The sequence below is a fragment of the Oryctolagus cuniculus genome, chromosome 7 (assembly GCF_051225735.1).
Source record: "Oryctolagus cuniculus isolate XC-2025 breed Fujian yellow rabbit chromosome 7, ASM5122573v1, whole genome shotgun sequence".
Classification (NCBI taxonomy): domain Eukaryota; kingdom Metazoa; phylum Chordata; class Mammalia; order Lagomorpha; family Leporidae; genus Oryctolagus; species Oryctolagus cuniculus.
The window spans coordinates 21,374,199-21,395,703 of NC_142873.1; the positions used below are offsets into that span (position 1 = coordinate 21,374,199).

The 21,505-nt window shown below is 42.6% G+C and overlaps 1 protein-coding gene across 2 annotated transcripts in view; it reads left to right on the plus strand.

Moving 5' to 3' along the window:
- The window catches only part of XRCC2 (X-ray repair cross complementing 2), a 38,139-nt gene that overhangs the window by 13,314 nt on the left and 3,320 nt on the right, over window positions 1-21,505 (plus strand). Inside the window, exon 2 of one of the 2 annotated variants that reach the window (XM_008263926.5) lies at window positions 11,234-11,315. In XM_008263926.5, coding sequence (XP_008262148.3) covers window positions 11,234-11,315 — 82 coding nt within the window. Of the gene's footprint in view, window positions 1-11,233; window positions 11,340-21,505 lie in introns of both variants that reach the window. The other variant, XM_070077297.2, reaches the window with a different exon arrangement.

The following is a 21,505-nucleotide window of genomic DNA, read 5'->3' on the forward strand; positions in this document are numbered from 1 at the left end:
GCACTATAGTGCTGGAGCAGCTGGGATTCGAACCAGCGCCCATATGTGATGCCAACACTGCAAGTTGAGGGTTAGGTTAACCTTCTGCATCACTACGCCAGCAGTGTAAGATAGTGAATACTATCTTACAAGGAGTTCTGAGAGGACGGTTCTAAAATATTTTGAACAATGACAGCAATAGTAAACATTTGGAGTAAGTAACGTTGCACACTAATTGTCTTGAGTACACTATTCATTTATGCACATGCTTTAGAGACATTTTATAGTTGTTTTATATGCTTCGTCTTATCCATGAACATTGCTTTGTCTATTTGTCAAGCTGGACTCCTTGAATCTTTTAATTTAGTGCTTCTCATAATTTTTGGTCTTTAAGATTACATTACAGGCTGGCGCCGTAGCTCACTAGGCTAATCCTATGCCTGCGGCGCCGGCACCCCAGGTTCCAGTCCCGGTTGGGGTGCCAGGTACTAGTCCTGGTTGCTCCTCTTCCGGTCCAGCTCTCTGCTGTGGCCTGGGAGGGCAGTGGAGGATGGCCCAAGTGCTTGGGTCCCTGCATGGGAGACTGGGAAGAAGTACCCAGCTCCTGGCTTTGGATCGGCACAGCGCCGGCCGTAGCAGCCATTAGGGGAGTGAACCAACAGAAGGAAGACCTTTCTCTCTGTCTCTCTCTCACTGTCTATAACTCTCTCTGTCTTTCTCATTGTCTGACTCTGCCTGGCAAAAAAAAAAAAAAAAATTACATTACGGGGCCGGTGCTGTGGTATAGTAGTCTAAGCCTCCACCTGTGATGCTGGCATCTATCTGGTTGCCAGTTTGTGTCCCGGCTCTCCCTCTTCTGACCCAGCTCTCTACTAATGGCCTAAGAAAGCAGCAGAAGATGGCCCAATTGGATGGGCCCCTGCACTTGTGTGTCATGTGGGAGACCCGGAAGAAGCTCCTGGCTCCTGGCTTCCCAGCTCCAGCCATTGTAGCCATCTGGGAAATGAACCAGAGGATGGAAAACCTTTGTCTTTGTTTCTTCCTCTGTCTATAATTCTGCCTCTTAAAGAAATAAATAAAATCTTAGGAAAAATTGCATTTTACTTTAAAAAAAAGATTTATTTATTTGAAGGGCAGAGTTACATAGAGGAAGAGGCAGAGAGAGAGAGAAATCTTCCATCAGCTGGTTCACTCCCCAAATGGCCATAATGGCCGGAGTGGGGCCAATCCAAAGCCAGGAGCCAAGAGCTTCTTCTGGGTCTCCCACTCGGGTGCAAGGGCCCAAGGACTTAGGCCATCTTCTACTGCTTTCCCAGGCCATAACAGAGAGCTGGATCGGAAGTGGAGTAACTGGAATTTGAACCAGTGCCCATATGGGATGCCAGCACTGCAGGTAGTGGCTTTACCTGCTAGGCCACAACTCTAGCCCCTACATTACACTTTTAAAAATTATTGAAGGTCAAAAAAAAAAATATTGAAGGTCCCAAAGAATTTTTTGTTTATGTAGATTATATCTTAATGAAACTGAGAAATGTAAAATATTTGCATTCATGTACAAGTGACAGTTAACTCATTGAATATTATAATAAATATACATTTTTATGAAAAATAGTTATATTTTCCTAAACAACAAAAAGTAAAAATAACACTATTTTACATTTGCAAATTTTTTTAATTAATTAATTTATTTGTAAGGCAGAGTTACAAAGCAAGAGAGGGAGATCTTTCACCCCCTGGTTTAGTCTCTAAATGGTTACAAAAGCAGGGCTGAGCTAGACCAAAACCAGGAGCCAGAAGCTTCATCTGGGTCTCCCACATGGTGGCAGGGACCCAAGGACTTGGCTGTCTTGCACCCCTTTCCCAGGTGGATTAGCAGGGAGCTGGATCAGAGTGGAAAAGCTGGGACTCCCCGGTTGCCCCTCTTCCAGGCCAGCCCTCTGCTGTGGCCAGGGAGTGCAGAGGAGGATGGCCCAGGTGCTTGGGCCCTGCACCCCATGGGAGACCAGGAAAAGCACCTGGCTCCTGGCTCCTGCCATCGGATCAGCGCGGTGCGCCGGCCGCGGCGGCCATTGGAGGGTGAACCAACGGCAAAAGGAAGACCTTTCTCTCTGTCTCTCTCTCTCACTGTCCACTCTGCCTGTCAAAAAAAAAAAAAAAAAAAAAAAAAAGCTGGGACTCGAACGAGCACCCATAGGATGCTCACATTGCAGGTGGCAGCTAAGCCCACTGTACCACAATGCTGGTGCCTGCAGGTTTGTTTTTTTTTTTTAGGAGAGTTCCCAGTGTGGAGTTTCCATTTGTCCTCTCCCAGTGGAATTGTGGGCAGTGCTAAATTTCCCAGCAGCAATGTATGATAACAGAGAAAATGGGCAACCAAGGAAAACTCATCCAAATTCTGGTGTCCAGAATCTTTAGTGGGCCTTTGCCATGCAGACATAGCCAACTGTCCATACAGCTGACCACAGCCTCCAGCCCCTTAGAAGGTCAATCTGGTAACCACATGATCCAAAGCCCCCACCAAAAGTCAAACATTCAAAGACTCTAGTGTGCCTCGGAGTCCCCAGGTAAACAAAAGACACTTTGTAATCAGATAGGACATTCCAAGGGTTTAGAGATTGCTGTCTGGGAGCCAAAGGTAAAGGCCAGACCTCTTTAACCAAGGTTAAATTATTTACTACACAGTGTGCTTCCTGTGTCATCACAAACAATATTGTAGAAAGTGTACTTATAATTTAATAAAGCTAATAATTTTTACTGCTTCATCTAAGGCTTTTCTTACATAAACCTATTCTGTTCTGTAAGTGCATAGTGTGTTCTAACACATTACTGTGCTACTGCCTTGATTGTACTAGGTGCTAGCATTTTTACCCACCTTTGCTTTTTATTCTATCAGTGTAAATGTGAACCTATTGAAAAGGCAAATAATGTCTTAACTTTTTGTGTTTTTCTGAAAATAGTTTTGACCATGAATATTTACTCCCAAATCTCTGCTCTAATCCTCTAAACACTGTCTGGGTAAGGTATCATGGCCCAGCGGATTGAGTTAAGCTGCTGCTTGGGATACCCAAATCTCATATCAGTGCCTGGAACTGAGTTCTGCTTCCACTTCTAATCCAGCTTTCTGCTAATGCACCTGGGAAGCATTGGATCATGGCCCTGGTACTTGGGTTTCTGCCACCCATGTGGGAGATCGTAATGGAGTTCCTGGCTCCTGGCTTCAGCTTGGTTCAGCCATGGCTACTGCAGGCATTTGGGAAGTGAACCAGTGGATCAAAGCTCTCTGTGTCTGTCTCTCCCCCCAACCTTTCAAGTAAATAAATAGACAAATCTTTAAAAAAAAAAAACTGTATTTTTATCTACTTTTGTAATAGACTCTCATCTTCTAAGGATGTAGACCATAAGTTCTGTGAGGGTAGGTTGTTTTCATGTTTGTGGTCTCCATTTTATCTAAGCATAGGCAGATAGTTTTGTTTTTGAAGGTACAGGTGCATTTGATTGGTACATAATACAATTCAGATTTTCTTCATATATAAAGCTTTTTCATTACTTTGGAAAATTTTTCCTAAAGTTTTACTTCCATTAAAAAACACATATGCAAGTAAAGAGGACTACTTTCCTTCCCATTTGGGATATGCTTTATTTTTATTTCTTCTGCGGTATGGACAGGTTGTCAAATATATACTTATTTCCTAGAAACTTGACAATCAGCTTTGATTATGACATTTGAATTGTCATCCAGTTTTTCTTCCTGCCATCCTAACTGCTTCTGTCATGGCACAGGCACTCTCCTACAGATTAGCATCACAGACTCTAGCCTTCTTTCCATACCTCTGTCTGCTTTCCTGTAATCTATGTCCCAATAACCACCAAAACAGTCTGTTTGAAATGCAGATGATAATAGCTCACACTGACAGTGCTTACTCTGTGCCAGGAACATTTAAGTCTCAAAAACCTTAGGAAGTAGGTACAGTTTGTTACTCTCACTTACAGATGAGGAACCTAAGGACCAGAAAAATGACCTAGCAAACCTTGTTCTGGAATCTCAATTGTCTGCTCGCTCTTTCTTTCTTTCATTCTTTCATTCATTTGAAAGTCAGAGTTACACAGAGAGAGAAGGAGAGAGAGAGGTCTTCCATCCACTGGTTCCCTCCCCAGTTGGCTGCAAAGGCTGGAGCTGTGTTGATCTGAAACCAGGAGCCAGGAGCTTTTTCCACGTCTCCCACGCAAGTGCAGGGGCCCAAGGACTTGGGCCATCCTGTACTGCTTTCCCAGGCCATAGCAAAGAGCTGGATCGGAAGTGGAGCAGCTGGGTCTTGGACCAGCACTCATATGGGATGCTGGCACTGCAAGCAGCAGCTTTACCTGCTACGCCATAGCATCGGCCCCCAACTGTCTGCTCTTAACTATACAAGACTGCTTCTCAGTGCTTCACTCCAAACCACTTGCTCTATTTATAACCTCTGTACTTTGGCTACTGTTTTCGCATATGCCTGGCAGTCCTGCCTATGCCCTCATGCTCCTAATGGATTCCTACTTACCTTTAGAGACATGTATCAGGTGGAGCTCCTCAAGAAATTTTCCTCCACCCTTTTCCTTTGTCTGTTTCCCACCCTAGATAGAGCTGATGATAGAATGGAGCACACAAATGAAAGCTTATAACTGTATAAGAGGTATTATAAGTTAGAAAGATAATTTTAAAGTGTAAAAGAGGATAGATGTTGGGGCCCTCGCTGTGGCACAGTGGGTTAGCGCGCTGGCCTGAAGTGCCGGCATCCCATATGGACTCCAGTTCGAGACCTGGCTGCTCCACTTCCTGTCCAGCTCTCTGCTATGGTCCGGGAAAGCAGTAGAAGATGGCCCAAGTCCTTGGGCCCCTGCACCCATGTGGGAGACCTGGAAGACGCTCCTGGCTCCTGGCTTCGGATTGGCACAGCTCCGGCCGTTGAGGCCATCTGGGGAGTGAACCATCGGATGGAAGACCTCTCTCTCTCTCTCTCTGCCTCTCCTTTCTCTGTACAACTCTGCCTTTCAAATAAATAAATCTTTAAAAAAAAAAAAAAAGAGGGTAAATGTTTTGTAATTGACAGTTTCCCCTATATCCTAAACTATACTTATCCATTCTATTAAGAGCATAGACTCATATCATCAGTATTTGGTATATAAACAGTGAGTGGATTTGTTTAAAGATTTATTTCAAAGTCAGAATTACAGAGAGAGAAAGAGATCTTCCATCCACTAGTTCACTCCCCAACTGGCTACAGTGGCTAGGGCTGGGCCAAGCTGAAGCCAGAAGCCAGGCGCTTCATCCAGGTCTCCCACATGTGTGCAGGGTCCCAGGCACTTGGGCTATCCTGCGATGGTTTCCCAGGCACATTAGCAGGGAGCTGGATTGGAAGTGGAGCAACTGGGACTCAAACTGGCGTACATATGGGATGCTGATGCTATAGATGGCTGGCTTAACCCACTGCGCCACAGCACCAGCCCAGCAAGTGAAATATTTAAGAATAAATGGGAGCCACTAATGTGGCGTGGCGGGTAAAGCCGTCGCCCGCAGTGCCAGCATCCCATACTGGCGCCAGTTTGAGGCCCGACTGCTCCACTTATGATCTATCTCTCGGTTATGGCCTGGAAAAGCAGTAGAAGATGGCCCAAGTACTTGGGCCCTGCACCTGCATGGCAGACCCAGAAGCAGCTCCTGGCTCCTGGCTTCGGATGGGCACAGCTCTGGCCATTGTGGCCAACTGGGGAGTGAACCAGTAGATGGAAGACTTCTCTCTCTCTCTCTCTCTCTCTCTCTCTCTCTGCCTCTCCTTCTCTCTCTGTGTAACTCTGACTTTCAAATAAAATAAATCTTTTTAAAGAATAAATGGGCCGGTGCCGCGGCTCAATAGGCTAATCCTTCACCTAGCAGCACCGGCACACCAGGTTCTAGTCCCGGTTGGGGCGCCGGATTCTTTCCCAGTTGCCCCTCTTCCAGGCCAGCTCTCTGCTGTGGCCCAGGTGCTTGGGCCCTGTACCCCATGGGAGACCAGGAGAAGCACCTGGCTCCTGCCTTCAGATCAGCGCGGTGCGCCGGCTGCAGCGCGCCAGCTGCGGTGGCCATTGGGGGGTGAACCAACGGCAAAAGGAAGACCTTTCTCTCTGTCTCTCTCTCTCACTATCCACTCTGCCTGTCAAAATAAATAAATGAGCATAACATTACTCCTAAATTGTATTTTCTATTCATATTTTTCTCCAACTCCTCAAAATTATGAAATCTGTCATAGTGACTTTTGGAAAACTTCTAGACTTCTAGAATTTTTATATATATCATAGTATATATATATATATAATTTTATCTCCAGAACCTTTTATTTAAGGTATACAAACTTTATGCATTTCATAAATACAACTTTAGGAACGTAATGATTCTTCCTACAATATCAGCCTTCCCACCCTTCTTCCTCCTCCCTCTCCTATCCCCATGCTTATTTTTTACTATAATCTATTTTCAATTAACTTAATATACAGAAGGTTAACTCTGTACTAAGTATACAGTTCAACAAATAGTATGGAAAAAGATCTTCCTCAACAGTTTTGATTTCTCTTTTGATTTCTTCAATGACCCATTGTTAATGCAGAAGCATGTTGTTCAATTTCCATGTGCTTATGTATCTTCTAGAGATTCTTGAGTTGTTGATTTCCAAGTTCATTCCATTGCGGTCAGAGAAGATGCATGGTATGATTGATTTTTTTTTTTTTTATTTGCTTAGATTAGTTTTATGGCCTTGCCTGTGGTCAGTCCTAGAGAAAGTTCCATACACTGGTGAGAAGAATGTGTATTCTGCAACCATAGGATGTAAAGTTATTTAGATATCTGTTAGGTCCATGTGGTCAATGGTGTTAACTCTGCTGTTTCCTTGCTGATTTTCTGTCTGGTTGATCTGTCCATTGCTGAAAGTGGGGTATTGAAGTCCTCCATTGTTGTTGGATGGGAGTCTATGTCTCTTATGATCCATTAACATTTCTTTTAAATAGTCAGGTGCCCTGTAATTAGGTGTGTATACATTCATTATAGTCACATCTTCCTGTTGAATTGATCCCATAATCATTGCATGGTACCCTTCTTTTGTCTCTTTTAACAGTTTTTTGTGTTAAAGTCTACTTTGTCCTGTATTAGGATGGCTATGCCAGCTCTTTTTTGGTTTCTGTTAGTATGGAATCTCTTTTTCCATCCTTTGAGTTTCATTCTGCATGTATATTTGTTGGTGAGATATGGTTTTTGTAGGCAACAAATAGATGGGTTTGATTTTTTTAAATCCATTCAGCTAGTCTGTATCTTTTTTTTTTTTTTTTTTTTTTTGGACAGGCAGAGTTAGAGAGAGACAGAGAGGAAGGTCCTCCTTTTTCCGTTGGTTCACCCCCCAAATGGCCACCACGGCTGGCGCGCTATGGCCGGCGTGCTGCGCCGATCCGAAGCCAGGAGCCAGGTGCCCCTTCCTGGTCTCCCATGCGGGTGCAGGGCCCAAGCACTTGGGCCATCCTCCACTGCCCTCCCAGGCCACAGCAGAGAGCTGGACTGGAAGAGGAGCAACCAAGGCAGAATCAGGTGCCCCAACTGGGACTAGAACCTGGGGTGCCAGCGCCTCAGGCAGAGGATTAGCCTAGCGAGCTGTGGTGCGGGACCAGTCTGTATCTTTTAACTGGAGCATTGAGGCTATTTACATTCAAGATGACTATTGATAAGTAGCAACTTGGCTCTGCCATTTTTCCATAAATATTCCTATTGTTTACTTTGGATTTTCTTTGTACTTTTACTGAGAGATTTTCTGCTTTCACATTCTTTCATAGTGATGACCATGTTTCCATCTGTGTCTAGCACATCCTTAAGCATCTTTTGTAAGGCTGGACGAGTGGTGACAAATTCTTTGAATTTCTGTTTGCTATAAAAAGGTTTTTTTTGTTGTTGTTAAAGATTTCTTTCTTTATTTGAAAAATCAGAGTTACACAGAGAGAGAAGGAGAGGCAGAGAGAAAGAGAAGTCTTCTATCCACTGGTTCACTCCCCAATTGGCCACAACGGCCAGAGCCACACCCATTCGGAGCTAGGAGCTTCTTCCGGGCCTGTCATGCAGGTGCAGGGGCCCAAGTACTTGGGCCACCTAGTACTGCTTTCCCAGGCCATAGCAGAGAGCTGGATTGGAAGTGGAGCAGCCAGGTCTCAAACCGGCACCCATATGGGATGCCAGCACTGTAGGCAGCGGCTTTACCTGCTGTACCACAGTGCCAGCCCTGGAATGTCTTTATTTCACTTTCATTCATAAATGAGAGCTTTGCAGGGTACAGCACTCTGGGTTGACAGTTGTGTGTGTGTGTGTGTGTGTGTGTGTTTTTAAGGGAAAGGGTTTATTGGGGAACACCCTACAGACCGGAGTGAAGGGGCGGCGAAGGAAAAAGAGAGAAAGAGAGTATAAGAAAGAAACAGAGAGGAGAGGAGCTAGCAGAGAGCAGCCAAGAGAAAAGAACCAAGAGCCAAGAGAGCACGTGTTCAGGAACAGGCCCTTTTAAAACTTCACCTGAGGGTGGGCGGGAAGCAGGAGCAGCGAATCCCATTAGGATGGGGGTGGAGCCTGGCTCAGGTAGCTGGGCCATGTGGCCACCTGGCTAAAACTGCCAGTTTCCTAACATTCCCCCCTTGAGTTTTTTGACAGTTTTTTTCTAAGACTTGGAATATATCTTGCCATTCTCTCCTAACCTGTAGGGTTTCTGATGAGAAGTCAGCTGTGAGTCTAATAAGAGATCATCTGAAAGTAACGTGGCATTTCTCTGGTCTGCATTTTAGAATCTTTTCTTTATGTTTTACTGTGGAGAGTATTTTTCAATGTGTTGTATTAAAGATCATTTCTGGTCATGTCTATTAGGGGTTCTGTGTGCTTCCTGTACTTGAACATCCCTTTCCAAATTAGGGAAGTTTTTGTAATTATTTCACTAAGAAAGCCTTCTAATCCGTTCTCTCTTTCCACACCTTAGGAAGCCCTAAGACTCATATATTGGGTCATTTGGTAGTGGAAGGCCACCACAGAACATACCAAACACTGGAGTAAAGGAAAGGGTTTATTAGGGGAAACCCAACAGACTGGGCAAAGAAGGAAAAGAGGGAGAAGGAGAGTGTAAGAGAGAGAACAAGAGACAGACAGAGAGAGAGCCGTGTGTTCAGGAACAGGTCCTCTTAAACCTTTGCTGGGGGGTGGGCAGGGAAATAGGAGCAGCAAATCCCACTAGGGTGAGGGTGGAGCTGACACTGGTGGTTGGGCCATGGGGTCACCTGGCTTCCAGCCTTGGTGGTGGGGACTAGAGCCTAGGATGGTGTTCAGGGTGTAGATCGCACCATAGATAAGACTACCGTTTTATTAACAGATAGTATCCCATAAGTCTCCAATGCTGTTTTTTAGTTTTCTAATTTTTTTTTTTTGATCTGACTGTAAAATTTTCAGATTTGTCTTCTGTCTCATGTATTCTTTCTTCTGCATCACTGAGTCTGTTGCTAAGGCTTTCCACTGTATTTTTAATTAGATCTCTTCTTTGTGTCCAATATTTCATTTTGATTTCTCTTTAAAAATCTCAATTTCATGGGAAAAATGTTCATTCATGTCATGTATGGATTTCTTTAATTTATGCATTTGCTTCTGATTACTTCTAAGTAATCCTACGATCAATTTTTTTGATTTCTGTTTCTGGCATTTCTTCAGTCTCTTCATTTTCACATTCTAGTGTTGAAGTATTGTGTTCCTTTGAGGGCATCATGTTGTCTTCCTTATTTTTGTTTCTTGAATTGTTGCATTTATTATTCAGCATTTGTGGAGATACTTGTTATATTTTTCTCCCTGTGATGGCTTTTATCTTTGAACTATGCCTCTGTAGATTGGTGGAGTGTCTGCTCTTTCAGTAAATACCCTGAGGCCTGTGCTGGGTGTGGCCAGGGAGCTCTATTCAGTGCTCCAGGGTGAGGGGAGTGTCCAAGCTGACACCCAAATTGGGCATGGTAAATTTTTTTTGTTTTTTAAATCAGATAGGAGTCTGCACTGTTATAGTCTCATGCTTACCTCTCTTCTCCAAGGAGAGCAATGCCTGGGTGCTAGCCCCAGTGGTATAATATTCATTCGCACTGCCACAAGAACCACACAAAGGATCCCTGCAGTCCTGGTGTGAGCATGGATCCTGCAGCGATGACCCTCAGCAGGAACCCTGAGCATATGGAGCTGCCCACAGTAGTCACTGTCCAAAGACACAGCCACACCCTGTGCCCTCACATGCAACCACAGTGTTTCACAGTCCCAGCACACAAGGCTTCCACAGTCACAAGCTTCCGGCCCCTAGTCAGTTCTCCCAGCTAGAATCAGGCACTGGGGCTGGCGCTGTGGCATAGCGAGTTAAGCCATCGCCTGCAGTGCTGGCATCCCACTGCTCCACTTCCAATCTAGCTCTCTGCTATAGCCTGGGAAAGCATTGGAAGATGGCCCAAGTCTTTGGGCCCTTGCACCCACGTGGGAGACCCAGAAGAAGATTCTGGCTCCTGGCTTCAGATCGGTGCAGCTCCAGCCGTTGCGGCCAGTTGGGGAGTAAACAGATGCAAGATCTCACTCGCTCTCTGCCTCTCCTTCTCTGTGTAACTCTGACTTTCAAATAAATAAATAAATCCTTAAAAAAAAAAAAAAAAAGGATCAGGCATCTCCTCTCTGCTGGTTGCTGGGCTCATGGACACGAGCTGGCACAGCTGTTGTGTGTGTTCAAAGTGGCGCTTGCCACCCCCACCCCTCACCCCCCATCTAGTTACAGGACACTGGTGCCAGGTGGCTGGGGAGAGAGAAGTGTGTCCCCTCTTTCCCCCTCTAGGTTGGCAGGTACACTGTCCCCCACAGGGTTCCAAAGCCAGACTCACACCAGACCCTTCTTGCAGCTTTATTGCCAGTGGCTTGGGCTGCTGCACTGTGATCTCACTTCACTCTCCAAAGCTGGTGCTGAGGCTCTTGGCTGCTGTGATCCTAAGTTCTATGTGTCCACACCCTCCACGTTTATCGACAATGTCCCTCTGATTTGCATGGAGCTTCCTCTGCCATTTTCTCCCTAACTCTTCCCTATGACACTCACCACACTTTTTTTTTTTAAATCTATCTTCCCCTAGATAGAGCAGTAAACTCTCTCCCTATTTTGCCATCTTGGTCAGAATTTTATATTTTTTAAGTAATGTGTTTTCTTTCTCACTTTTCATTTGTCAGCTGCTTGCCCGACTTGAAGGTAGAAGCTCCTTGAAAGAAATAGAGCCATACCTGTTTGCTGATGAAGATTCACCTGTGCATGGTAAAAACACAGCCTCAGATAAAAGTATAGTGTCATAAATCAAGTTTCATAAAATAAGTTTTTCCCACATGTTTGTATACATACATATACCCCTAGCAAGAAATTATGTAAGAGAAACAGGTCACAGAAAATTTTATCCATCCCTACTGTGTCAGATGATAAGCTTGGCTTATCTACAGTAACTCTTCAGAATTTGAGAACTTCAGAAAATTCATGGAAAAATGAAATTGAAAGATAAGTTTGTGCATTTTTTAAAATTTATTTTATCTCAAAGGTAGTTAGAAAGAATCTTCCATTTGCTGTTTGCTCCCCAAATGGCCACAACAGCTGGGGGGCTAGGCTGAACTGAAGCCAGGATCGGGGAACTCCTTCTGGGTCTCCCACATGGGTGACAGGGGCCCTATCACTTGGGCCATAATCTGCTGCTTTCCCAGGCACAGTAGTGGAGAACTGGATTGGAAGCAGAGCAGCCTAGACTTGAACCAGTGCTCATGTGGGATGCTGGCATTGCAGGTAGTGGCTTAATCCACTGTGCTACAACACTGGCTCCAAAGATAAGTTTATTTTGGTGTAAAATTTTGAAATCTGTGCAAGGTTTCTTCATTATATGCAGTTTATGTTAACTTTCTGAAGATCCCTTGTACATTTACTTTTCTCTTTTATCCCAGTACCCAATATTTATTTATAGAATTACAGGAACATTCTTAAGTGCTCATTTATTCTTTTAGTATTTCCTTTTTGTTTTTAATTATTTATTTATTAAATTATTTGAAATCAGAATTACAGAGAGAGAGAGGGAGAGACAGAGAGACACAGAGAGAGATCCCCTATCTGGTTCATTCCCCAAATGGCCACAATGACCAGGTCTAGTCCAGGCTGAGTTGAACCGGCACCCATATGGGATGCTGGCACTGCAGGCAGTGGCTTGACCTGCTATGCCACAGCGCTGGCCCCTATGTTTTTTTTGTTTTGTTTTGTTTTTAATTTTATTTTAAAAAGGCATAATGCAGGAAGAAAAAGAAGTAAGTCTGTCTTCCATCTACTGGTTTGCTCTCTAAATGCCCACACCAGCCAGGCATAGTCCAGGCCAAAACCAGAATCTCCCATGGGAGTGGCAGAAATTAAATACTTAGGCCATCACCTGCTGCCTCCCAAGTTTATTAGCAGCGAGATAGATTGGAAACAGGTGTGACTCCATCCCAGGCACTCCAACTTGGCATGTGGGCATCCCAAGCAACAGCTTAGCCCACTGTACCACAACGGCCACCCCTCTTTTGACTCATTGGTGTCTAGTAAAGCACAAAAGCTACAAGTTTTGGTGAAATCCATTTTTTTTTCTTTTATTGCTTATGCTTTGGTGTCACAGCTAACAAGCCATTGCAACGACAAGACTTAACAGCTTTTGCTTTTGCTGGATTGTGTTTTCATCCAATTTTTTGTGATTGGAGAATGGGCCTAGCATATGACTTATTCTTAGAGAATGTTTCATATACGCTTGAAAAGATTGTATATTCTCTTATGATTGGATCAAGTGTTCTCTGTGTCTCAGTTCTGGTTGAATTTCAGTATTATTCAAGTCCTATATTTCCTTGCTGATCTTCTGTTTAGTTCTACCCATTTTTTTAATTAATTAATTTATTTTTAAAGAAATACAAATTTCGTAAGTACAACTTTAGGAATATAGTTCTTCTTCCCACTATACCTGCCCTCCCACCCCTCCTCCACCTCCCGCTCCACTTCCCAGTCCCGTTTGCCATTAAGATTCATTTTCAGTTAACTTTGTACACAGAGTTCTATCTATTATTGAAAGTAGGATATTGCAGTCTTCAAGTATTATTGTTGAATTGTCTTTTTCCCTTTAATTCTGTCAGTTCATAATTCATATATTTTAGTCCTTCATATATTGTTGAGCGCATATAAATTTACTGTTACATATCTTTTTGCTGCTTGACCCATTTATTTATTTATTTATTTTTTTGACAGGCAGAGTGGACAGTGAGAGAGACAGAGAGAAAGGTCTTTGCCGTTGGTTCACCCTCCAATGGCCGCCACGGCCTGCGCGCTGCAGCCGGCGCACTGCGCTGATCCGATGGCAGGAGCCAGGTGCTTCTGGTCTCCCATGGGGTGCAGGGCCCAAGTACTTGGGCCATCCTCCACTGCACTCCCTGTCTACAGCAGAGAGCTGGCCTGAAAGAGGGGCAACCGGGACAGAATCCAGCGCCCCGACTGGGACTAGAACCCGGTGTGCTGGTGCCGCAAGGCGGAGGATTAGCCTAGTGAGCTGCGGCGCCGGCCTGACCCATTTATTATTGTAAAATATTTTAGTTACTTTTTCTCATAAGGATGACTACTTATTTAAAAAGAGAGAAAATAAAAAAAAATGGTGATGATTTTGAGAAATTGGCATCCTTGTGCAATGTTCAGATTGTAAAATGGTACAACCACAATGGAAGATGGCATTTAGGTTTCTCAAAATTTTAGAAATAGAAATATGGTCTAGTAATCCCTCTTCTGGGTATATATCCAGAATTGAAAGCAGGATCTTTAAGAGACACTTGCACACTCATATTCATCAGCTGCATAATTCCAAATAGACAAGTAGTTAAAACAATCCAGATGTCCATCAGTAGTTGAATATGTAAACAAAAATGTGGCAAATTCGTACAATGGAGTATTACTCAGCCTTGAAAAGGAAGGAAATCCTGTCACATGCTGAAACATGGAGGAAAATAAGGACATTAAGCTAAGTGAAGTAAGCCAGACACAAAAAGACAAACTGGGTGCGATACATGGTATCTAGAGTAGTTAAGTTCATAGAAACAAAGTAAAATGGTAGTTACCTGAAAGGAACTGGAGAGAGAGGGAGGAGGAGTTATTTCATAGATAAAGAGTTTCAGATGTGCAAAATGTTTTGGAAATCTGTTTCACAGCACTGTTAACTTATTTAACACTAATGACCTCTAAACATAAAAATGGTTAAGGTGTGGATGAGGTGGGCATTTAGCATAGCAGTTAAGATGGATTAAGCAGTTGGATTGCCTACATCCCATATTGGAAGACCTTGGTTTGAGTCCCAGCTCTGCTCCTGATCCCAGCTTCCTGCTAATGCAGACCTGGAAGGCAGCGGTAATGGCTCAGGTAATTGGATCCCTGCCATCAACGTGAAAGACCTGGATTGAGTTTCTGGCTCCCAGTTTTGGCCTGGCTTAGTCTTGGCTGTGTGGGCAATTGGGGAACTGAACCAGAAGGTAAGATACTTCTCTCTCTGTCTCTGTCTCTGTGTGTGTGCACATACACACGTTAACTTAAAATTTTTAATGGTTAAGAAGGTAAGTTTTATATATAATATATTTTTCACAATAAAAGAAGTCCTTTGACTCTAATAGTAAGTTTTGTCTTAAACATCTCTTTTGTCAGATATTAGTATAACCACATCAGCTCTCTTTGATGACTGTTTCCATAGTGTATCATTTAAAAAAAAAAAGATTTATTTATTTACTTGAAAGAGTTACAGAGAGGCAGAGAGAGAGAAAGAAGTCTTTCGTCTGCTGTTCTACTCCCCAGTTGACCACAGTAGCTGGAACTGGGCCAGTCAGATGCAGGGAGCCTAAAGCTTCTGGGTCTCCCACTCAGGTGCAGGGGTCCAAGGACTTGGGCCATTTACTGCTTTCCCAGGCCATAGCAGAGAGCCAGATTGGAAGTGGAGCAGCCGGGACTCAAACCAGCGCTCATATGGGATGCCGGCACTGCAGGCAATGGCTTTACTGACTATGCCATGGTGCCAGCCCCTATAAATTATGCTTTTGTAATGCTCATCAATTATATTTTGTATGCCCATCAACACATTTAATATTTTACTGAATTAAATGATTACTTAATAGTTATTTCTTAAATACTATAGATGACAAAGTTACAAATATTTATATTATGTTTAATTTTTAAAAAGGATTTATTTATTTGAAAGAGTGACAAGGAAAGAGAAACACACAAAGAGGGATATATTCTATCCTGTGATTCACTCTTCAAATGCTCATAATAACCAGGAATGAAGCCAAATCAAAGCCTGGAGCCAAGAACTGTATCCAGGTCTCCCACGTGGGTGGCAAGAACCCCAGTAATCAATAATAAGAGATAGGGGCCAACATTTGTGGCCTAGTGGGTAAAGCTGCCACCTGTCACGCTGGCATCCCGTATGGGCAGCAATTCAAGATCTGGCTGCTCCATTTCTGATCCAGTTCTCTGCTAATGTGCCTGAGAAAGCAGCAGAAAATGACCCAGGTTCTTGTGCCCCTGACTCTCATGTGGGAGATTCAGAAGAAGCTCCTGGCTCCTGGTTTCGGCTTTGGCCTGGCCCAGCCATTTGGGAAATGAACCAGCTGATGGAAGATCTCTATCTTTTCCTGTCTCTATAAGTCTGAGTTTCAATTAAATAAATAAATCTTTAAAAAATAAATATAACAAATTTTTGTCAAATATATTGGGCAAAAAACTGAACTGTCTTTATATTCTCTGTATAGGAAAGAATATTATTTAGGCAAGCTATATGAAACTGACATTAGTATGTTAAATGGGTTTGTGACACAAGTTCTACATTAAAATATTACAGAAACTTTCAAAAACCAATATGTTTAGTCACTAACAAAAGTGTTTACTTAAGGGTACAAAAATGACTAGTAAAACTAGTTTGTTTTTTTGATCAATAGCAGATACAAAACTGGGATTATAAGGATTATATATCAACAATATAAGTGGTCTATGAGAAATTGTTACAGGGAAACTTAAGTTGAAGAAATAAGAGATTTAGAGGTTACAGGATTCTCTAATGCTACTGTAAACATATTAAATGCATTTTTGGATAGTAGTTATGCAGTACCATGTATTAATTCATTACATCTTCAGACTGTACTGATTATAATGTGCAAATTCAACATATTTGTTATATAGTTAGTTGGTTGATACTAAGATGAAGTATTTTTTGGCTTTTCTTTCTTTTCCTAATTTTGAAGGATCTTTAGATTCATAAACTCTTTTCGACAATCTGTTACCCAAACTCCTTATTTGTAAGAGTAACTGTCAAGGCCAAACCATCCAGATTTTCTGATTTAGTTTAATTTTTTCAAGTGCCAAATGGTAGAGATTTTTTTTTTACTACAAGTTGTCAAATTCAGTACTTAGGCTGGACAAGGGTGCTATTTTTTGTAACAGCTCACAAACGTGAGATAATGACTTCAAATAAAATTTAAAAGACTATATCCCCTCTTTAGAACATGTTTGAATGTGATTTTTTTATCTTAAAAATTAAGCAGTAAGATTTATAAAAGCAGTAAAACTGATTTCAATTCATTATTAAAAGTATTTGTCGAGAGTCAATTCAAGGACCTTAATAATATGTGTAGTTTGCATGTTTTGTTTTTTTTTTTTTTTTTTTTTTGATTTATTTATTTATTTGAAAGGCAGAGTTAGAGAGAGAGGGAGAGACAGAGAGAGGCATCTTCCATTCACTGGTTTGCTTCCCAAATGGCAGCAACAGCCAGGACTAGGCCAAGCCAAAGCCAGGAGCCAGGCGCTTCATCCAGGTCTCCTACCTGGGGTACAGGGGATTAAGTACTTGGGCCATCTTTCTCTGCTTTCCCTGGTATATTATCAGGGAGCTGAATCAGAAGTGGAGCAGTGGGACTGGAACTGGCCCTCATGTGATGCCAGCATTGCAGGCGGCAGCTTAACCCATTGTACCAACAATACCAGCCCCTGGGTGTTACTTATTATCTGACTTTTTTTTTTTTTTAATAATAAGGATTTTACTTAGTTTTAGTGTATTAAGTGGAGGATATTCTTATAAGCTATAGTTGTGTCTTTGGTTCTTCAAAATTAATTAAGTTTCTCAAAAAAGAATGCTTAAAAAACTAAATCCAATGACTTCTTTATACCTGCTGTGGTATAAAGAAGTTAACCTCTTAACCATGAATTTAACCTTCAACTTGATTCATGCCAAACCAAGGACTTGAGGAATCCATACACTTAACCTCAGATATTTCTTTATTTTTTTTAATTTCTATACACATTCAGTTCAGTTTGCTTTTGAGTATTTTTTAAAATATTTATTTATTTGAAAGGCAGAGTAACAGAGGCCAAGGCAGATATAGAGAGAGGTCTTTTATCTGCAGGTTCACTTCCCAAATGTTCACAGTGGCTGGAGCTGAGCCAATCTGAAGCCAGGAGCCTGGGGCTTCTTCAGGGTCTCTCACATGGGTGCAGGGGCCCAAGCACTTGCGCCGCCATCCACTGCTTTCCCAGGCCATAGCAGAGAGCTGGATCTATAGTGGAGCAGCCAGGACTGGAACCATCGCCCATATGGGATACTGGCATTGCAGGTGGCACCTTTACCCACTACACCACAGCACTGCCCCCACCTTAGGTATTTCTTAATGTATGGATTTAGAAAGGCCTGTTAAACCTTGTAGATTAAGCCATTTGAAGTATTTAGTCTTTTTAGTTATACTGATAGGTTTTATGCTAAATCACTACTCTTTTGAGGAAAATAATTGATGAAATTTTGGTTATTGCTCTTTTCTGGGAATTCCGGAATACTCAGAGATACCTCACAGTTACCTTTGGATGAGTATCATGTATTTCTCTTTATCTGTAGTTTTCTTTCTTTTTTCTTCAGAATTTATTACCGTTCTCTTGCCTTAGATTATATTTATTTTCCTCCAGTTCTCATGAAACTACTGTTGAATGTTTTACTTCTAAAATAATGAATATAAACCATTACTAATTACTCATGTATTCCCTAACTTTCTACCATCTGATTTCTGTCACTACTCTAAAAGTAGTGAATGCCCAATATAGTGCCTCTTCATTCTGTCTTCTGAATGTTTTAAGTTTACTCCAAAAATATTACTTATGTTAAATATGTGTTAGCATACTATGTATTTCCTACTGTTAAGGTTACTATCTGGATTATTTAGTAATCTTTGTGCTACCTTTCCCCTGTCATTTTTTCATTTTTATGACTACTACATTTGTTATGTGTTACTATTTCATTTTCTTGAAATTTCATTTTCTTGTTTTTCCTATTAAATGTCTTTTTTATTTTAAAATATCTATTTTCTTTTCCTTTTTTTTTTATTTGACAGGTAGAGTTATAGACAATGAGAGAGAGAGAGAGACAGAGAGAAAGGTCTTCCTTCCGTTGGTTCACTCCCCAAATGGCTGCCATGCCAGCACTGCACTGATCCCAAGCCAGGAGCCAGGTGCCTCCTCCTGGTCTCCCATGCAGGTGCAAGGCCCAAGCACTTGGGCCATCCTCCACTGCCCTCCTGGGCCACAGCAGAGAGCTGGATTGGAAGAGGAGCAACCAGGACTAGAATCTGGCACTTACATGGAATGCCGGCGCGGCAGGGGGAGGATTAACCAAATGAGCCACGGCTCTGGCCCCTAAAATATCTATTTTCTTAATTATATAAATTTCTGTTTTATCTGTCTTCTGCTGGCTCTTCTAACTGTGGATGTATACCAAGCACTGGGTTTTGGGACTTTTATTCTTTTTTTTTTTTTTTTTAATTTATTTATTTAATTGAAAGAGTTACACAGAGAGAGGAGAGGCAGAGAAAAAGAGAGAGGTCTTCCATCCTCTGGTTCACTCCCCAAATGGCCGCAATGGCCGGAGCTGCGCTGATCCGAAGCCAGGAGCTAGGAGCTCCTTCCAGGTCTCCCACATGGGTGCAGGGACCCAAGGACTTAGGCCATCTTCTACTGCTTTCCCAGGCCATAGCAGAGAGCTGGATCGGAAGAGGAGCAGCCAGGACTAGAACCGGTGCCCATATGGGATGCAGGTGCTTCAGGCCAGGGCATTAACCCACTGTGCCACAGTGCCGGCCCAAGGGCCTTTTATTCTTAATTTTAAGTTCATATCCACCCATCAAAGAGTTTTCTGTTTTCCATTATTTCTGTGTAGATTACTCCCAGATTGCTATAACCAGCTTCTTGTTACATCTTCCATCTTAAATCTGAGTGACTGCAAGATGTTTTTATTTTGTGGAACATAGATACATCAGAATGTCCCATTTTGAGTGCTTAATCCTTGTTAGGATGTCTCTTGAGGATTTTAAAGAGAAAATAATCTGATGAAGTACATTCAAAGAGTGCTGTATTTTGTGCTAAGAATAGAAAACGCAAGTCGAACCTTAAAGAAGCTAATAGGAAATATGATCAGATAAGTATTAATATATTGCATGACAGTGTGTTGATGGGAACATGTTAAGTTTGCTTTCCTCCCTCGGAGCATTAGCAGGATCAAGTGAGACTGATACAGAGAAGCCCCTTTTCAGACACAGAACACTGAAAGGTTAGTTGCTGCTGTGCAGCCTTTTCTGGTGAAAGGAGCAGGCTTTGGTGTAGTCTGCTTCTAGGGCTCCCAGCTCATGTTCTACAAACCACTTTCAGATTTGACTTTTCTTCACTACTTTTAATAATGGTTGTATACTAACGTTTCTTCATCTGGTACATTTAATGTATATAGGGCAGTGAAAGTCATTTATGGGGTGAGGGCATTCACCTTATCTCCTCACGATTATAGTGGCATAGGTAAACTGACCGTCTAGGCTAAATACTATTTAGTCATTGTATATCCATGAATAATTGGTTTTTGTTTCATTTTGTAATAGATTTATTTATTTATTTATTTATTTGAAAGAGTTACAGAAAGAAAGAGAGAGATACAGATCCTCCATCCACTGGTTTACTCCCCATATGACCACAATGGTCAGGGCTGGGCCAGGCTGAACCCAGGAGCCAGGATCTTCATCTGGGTTTCCCAAGTGGGTGGCATGGGCCCAAACACTTGAGCCATCTTCTGCTGTTTTTCCCAGGTACATTACCAGGAAGCTGGATAGAATTGGGTTAGCCCAAACTTGAACCAATGCCCATTTGGGATGCTGGAGTTACAGGAGGTGGCTTTACCCACTATGCCACAACACTGGTGCCTGGACAATTGTAATATTGATAATATATGTACTCCTTCATTTGTCTTTAAAGATTTATTTATTTATTTGTAAGGCAGAGTTATAGAGAGAGGCAGAGAGACTCTTCTATCCACTGGTTCATGCCCCAAATGACAGCAATAGCCAGGGCTGGGCCGGGCCAAGCCAGAGCCTAGAGCCTGGAACTCCAACTAGGTGTCCCATTTGGGTGCAGGGGCCCAAAGACCTGGGCCATCTTCTGCTGCTTTCCCGTCTTCCCTGCTTTCCACTAGCAGGGAACTGGATGGAAGGTAGAGCAGCCAGGACTTGAATCAGTGCCCATATGGGATGCCATAACGCCAGCTCCTAGAATAATTTTTAAAACTCTTTTTTAATGTGAATTTGAATTATAAGTTCTATGTTAGATTACAGTGGAAATTGGCTGAAGTTTTATAACTCTATTATAATGTTGTATGAGAGGACTAGTGTTGTAGTACAGTGGGTTAAGCTGATGCTTACCAATACTGCCATTCCATATCAGTGTGAATTCAAGTCCCAGCTTCATGGCTTCTAATCCAGCCTTTTGCTAATGCACCTGGGAAGGCAGTGGAAGATGGCCCAAGTACCTGTGCCCCTGCCACCCATGTGGGGGTCCTAGATGGAGTTCCAGGCTCCTGGCTTCAGCCTGACCCAGACTTGACTTACAGTCATTTGGGGTTGGAAAATTCTCAGTCTGTCTCTCTATCTCTATCTCTATCTCTATCTCTATCTCTATCTCTATCTCTATCTCTTCCTGTCTCTCTGCTTTTCAAATAAATAAAGTGTAGTGTGTGTGTGTGTGTGTGTGTGTGTATGTATTATGGTGACATCTTGCTAGAATATCTTACACAGCACAGTCATGTGCTGCATCACATTTTGGCCAGTAGTGGACTACATATACAACAGGGTAAAAGTATATTGTCTATTAACTTTAGTAGGCGTCTTACTTTGTTAAAGCATACTCTGATGTTTGTATCATAACAAATTGCCTAATGATGCATTTCGTAGAGCATGCCTCCTGGTTAAGTGACACGAAACTGTAGTTGTGGATGTTCCAACATACACTCATTTGTAAAAATAGTAAATAATCGAGGCCGGCGCCGTGGCTCACTAGGCTAATCCTCTGCCTAGCGGCGCCGGCACACCAGGTTCTAGTCCCGGTCAGGGCGCCGGATTCTGTCCCAGTTACCC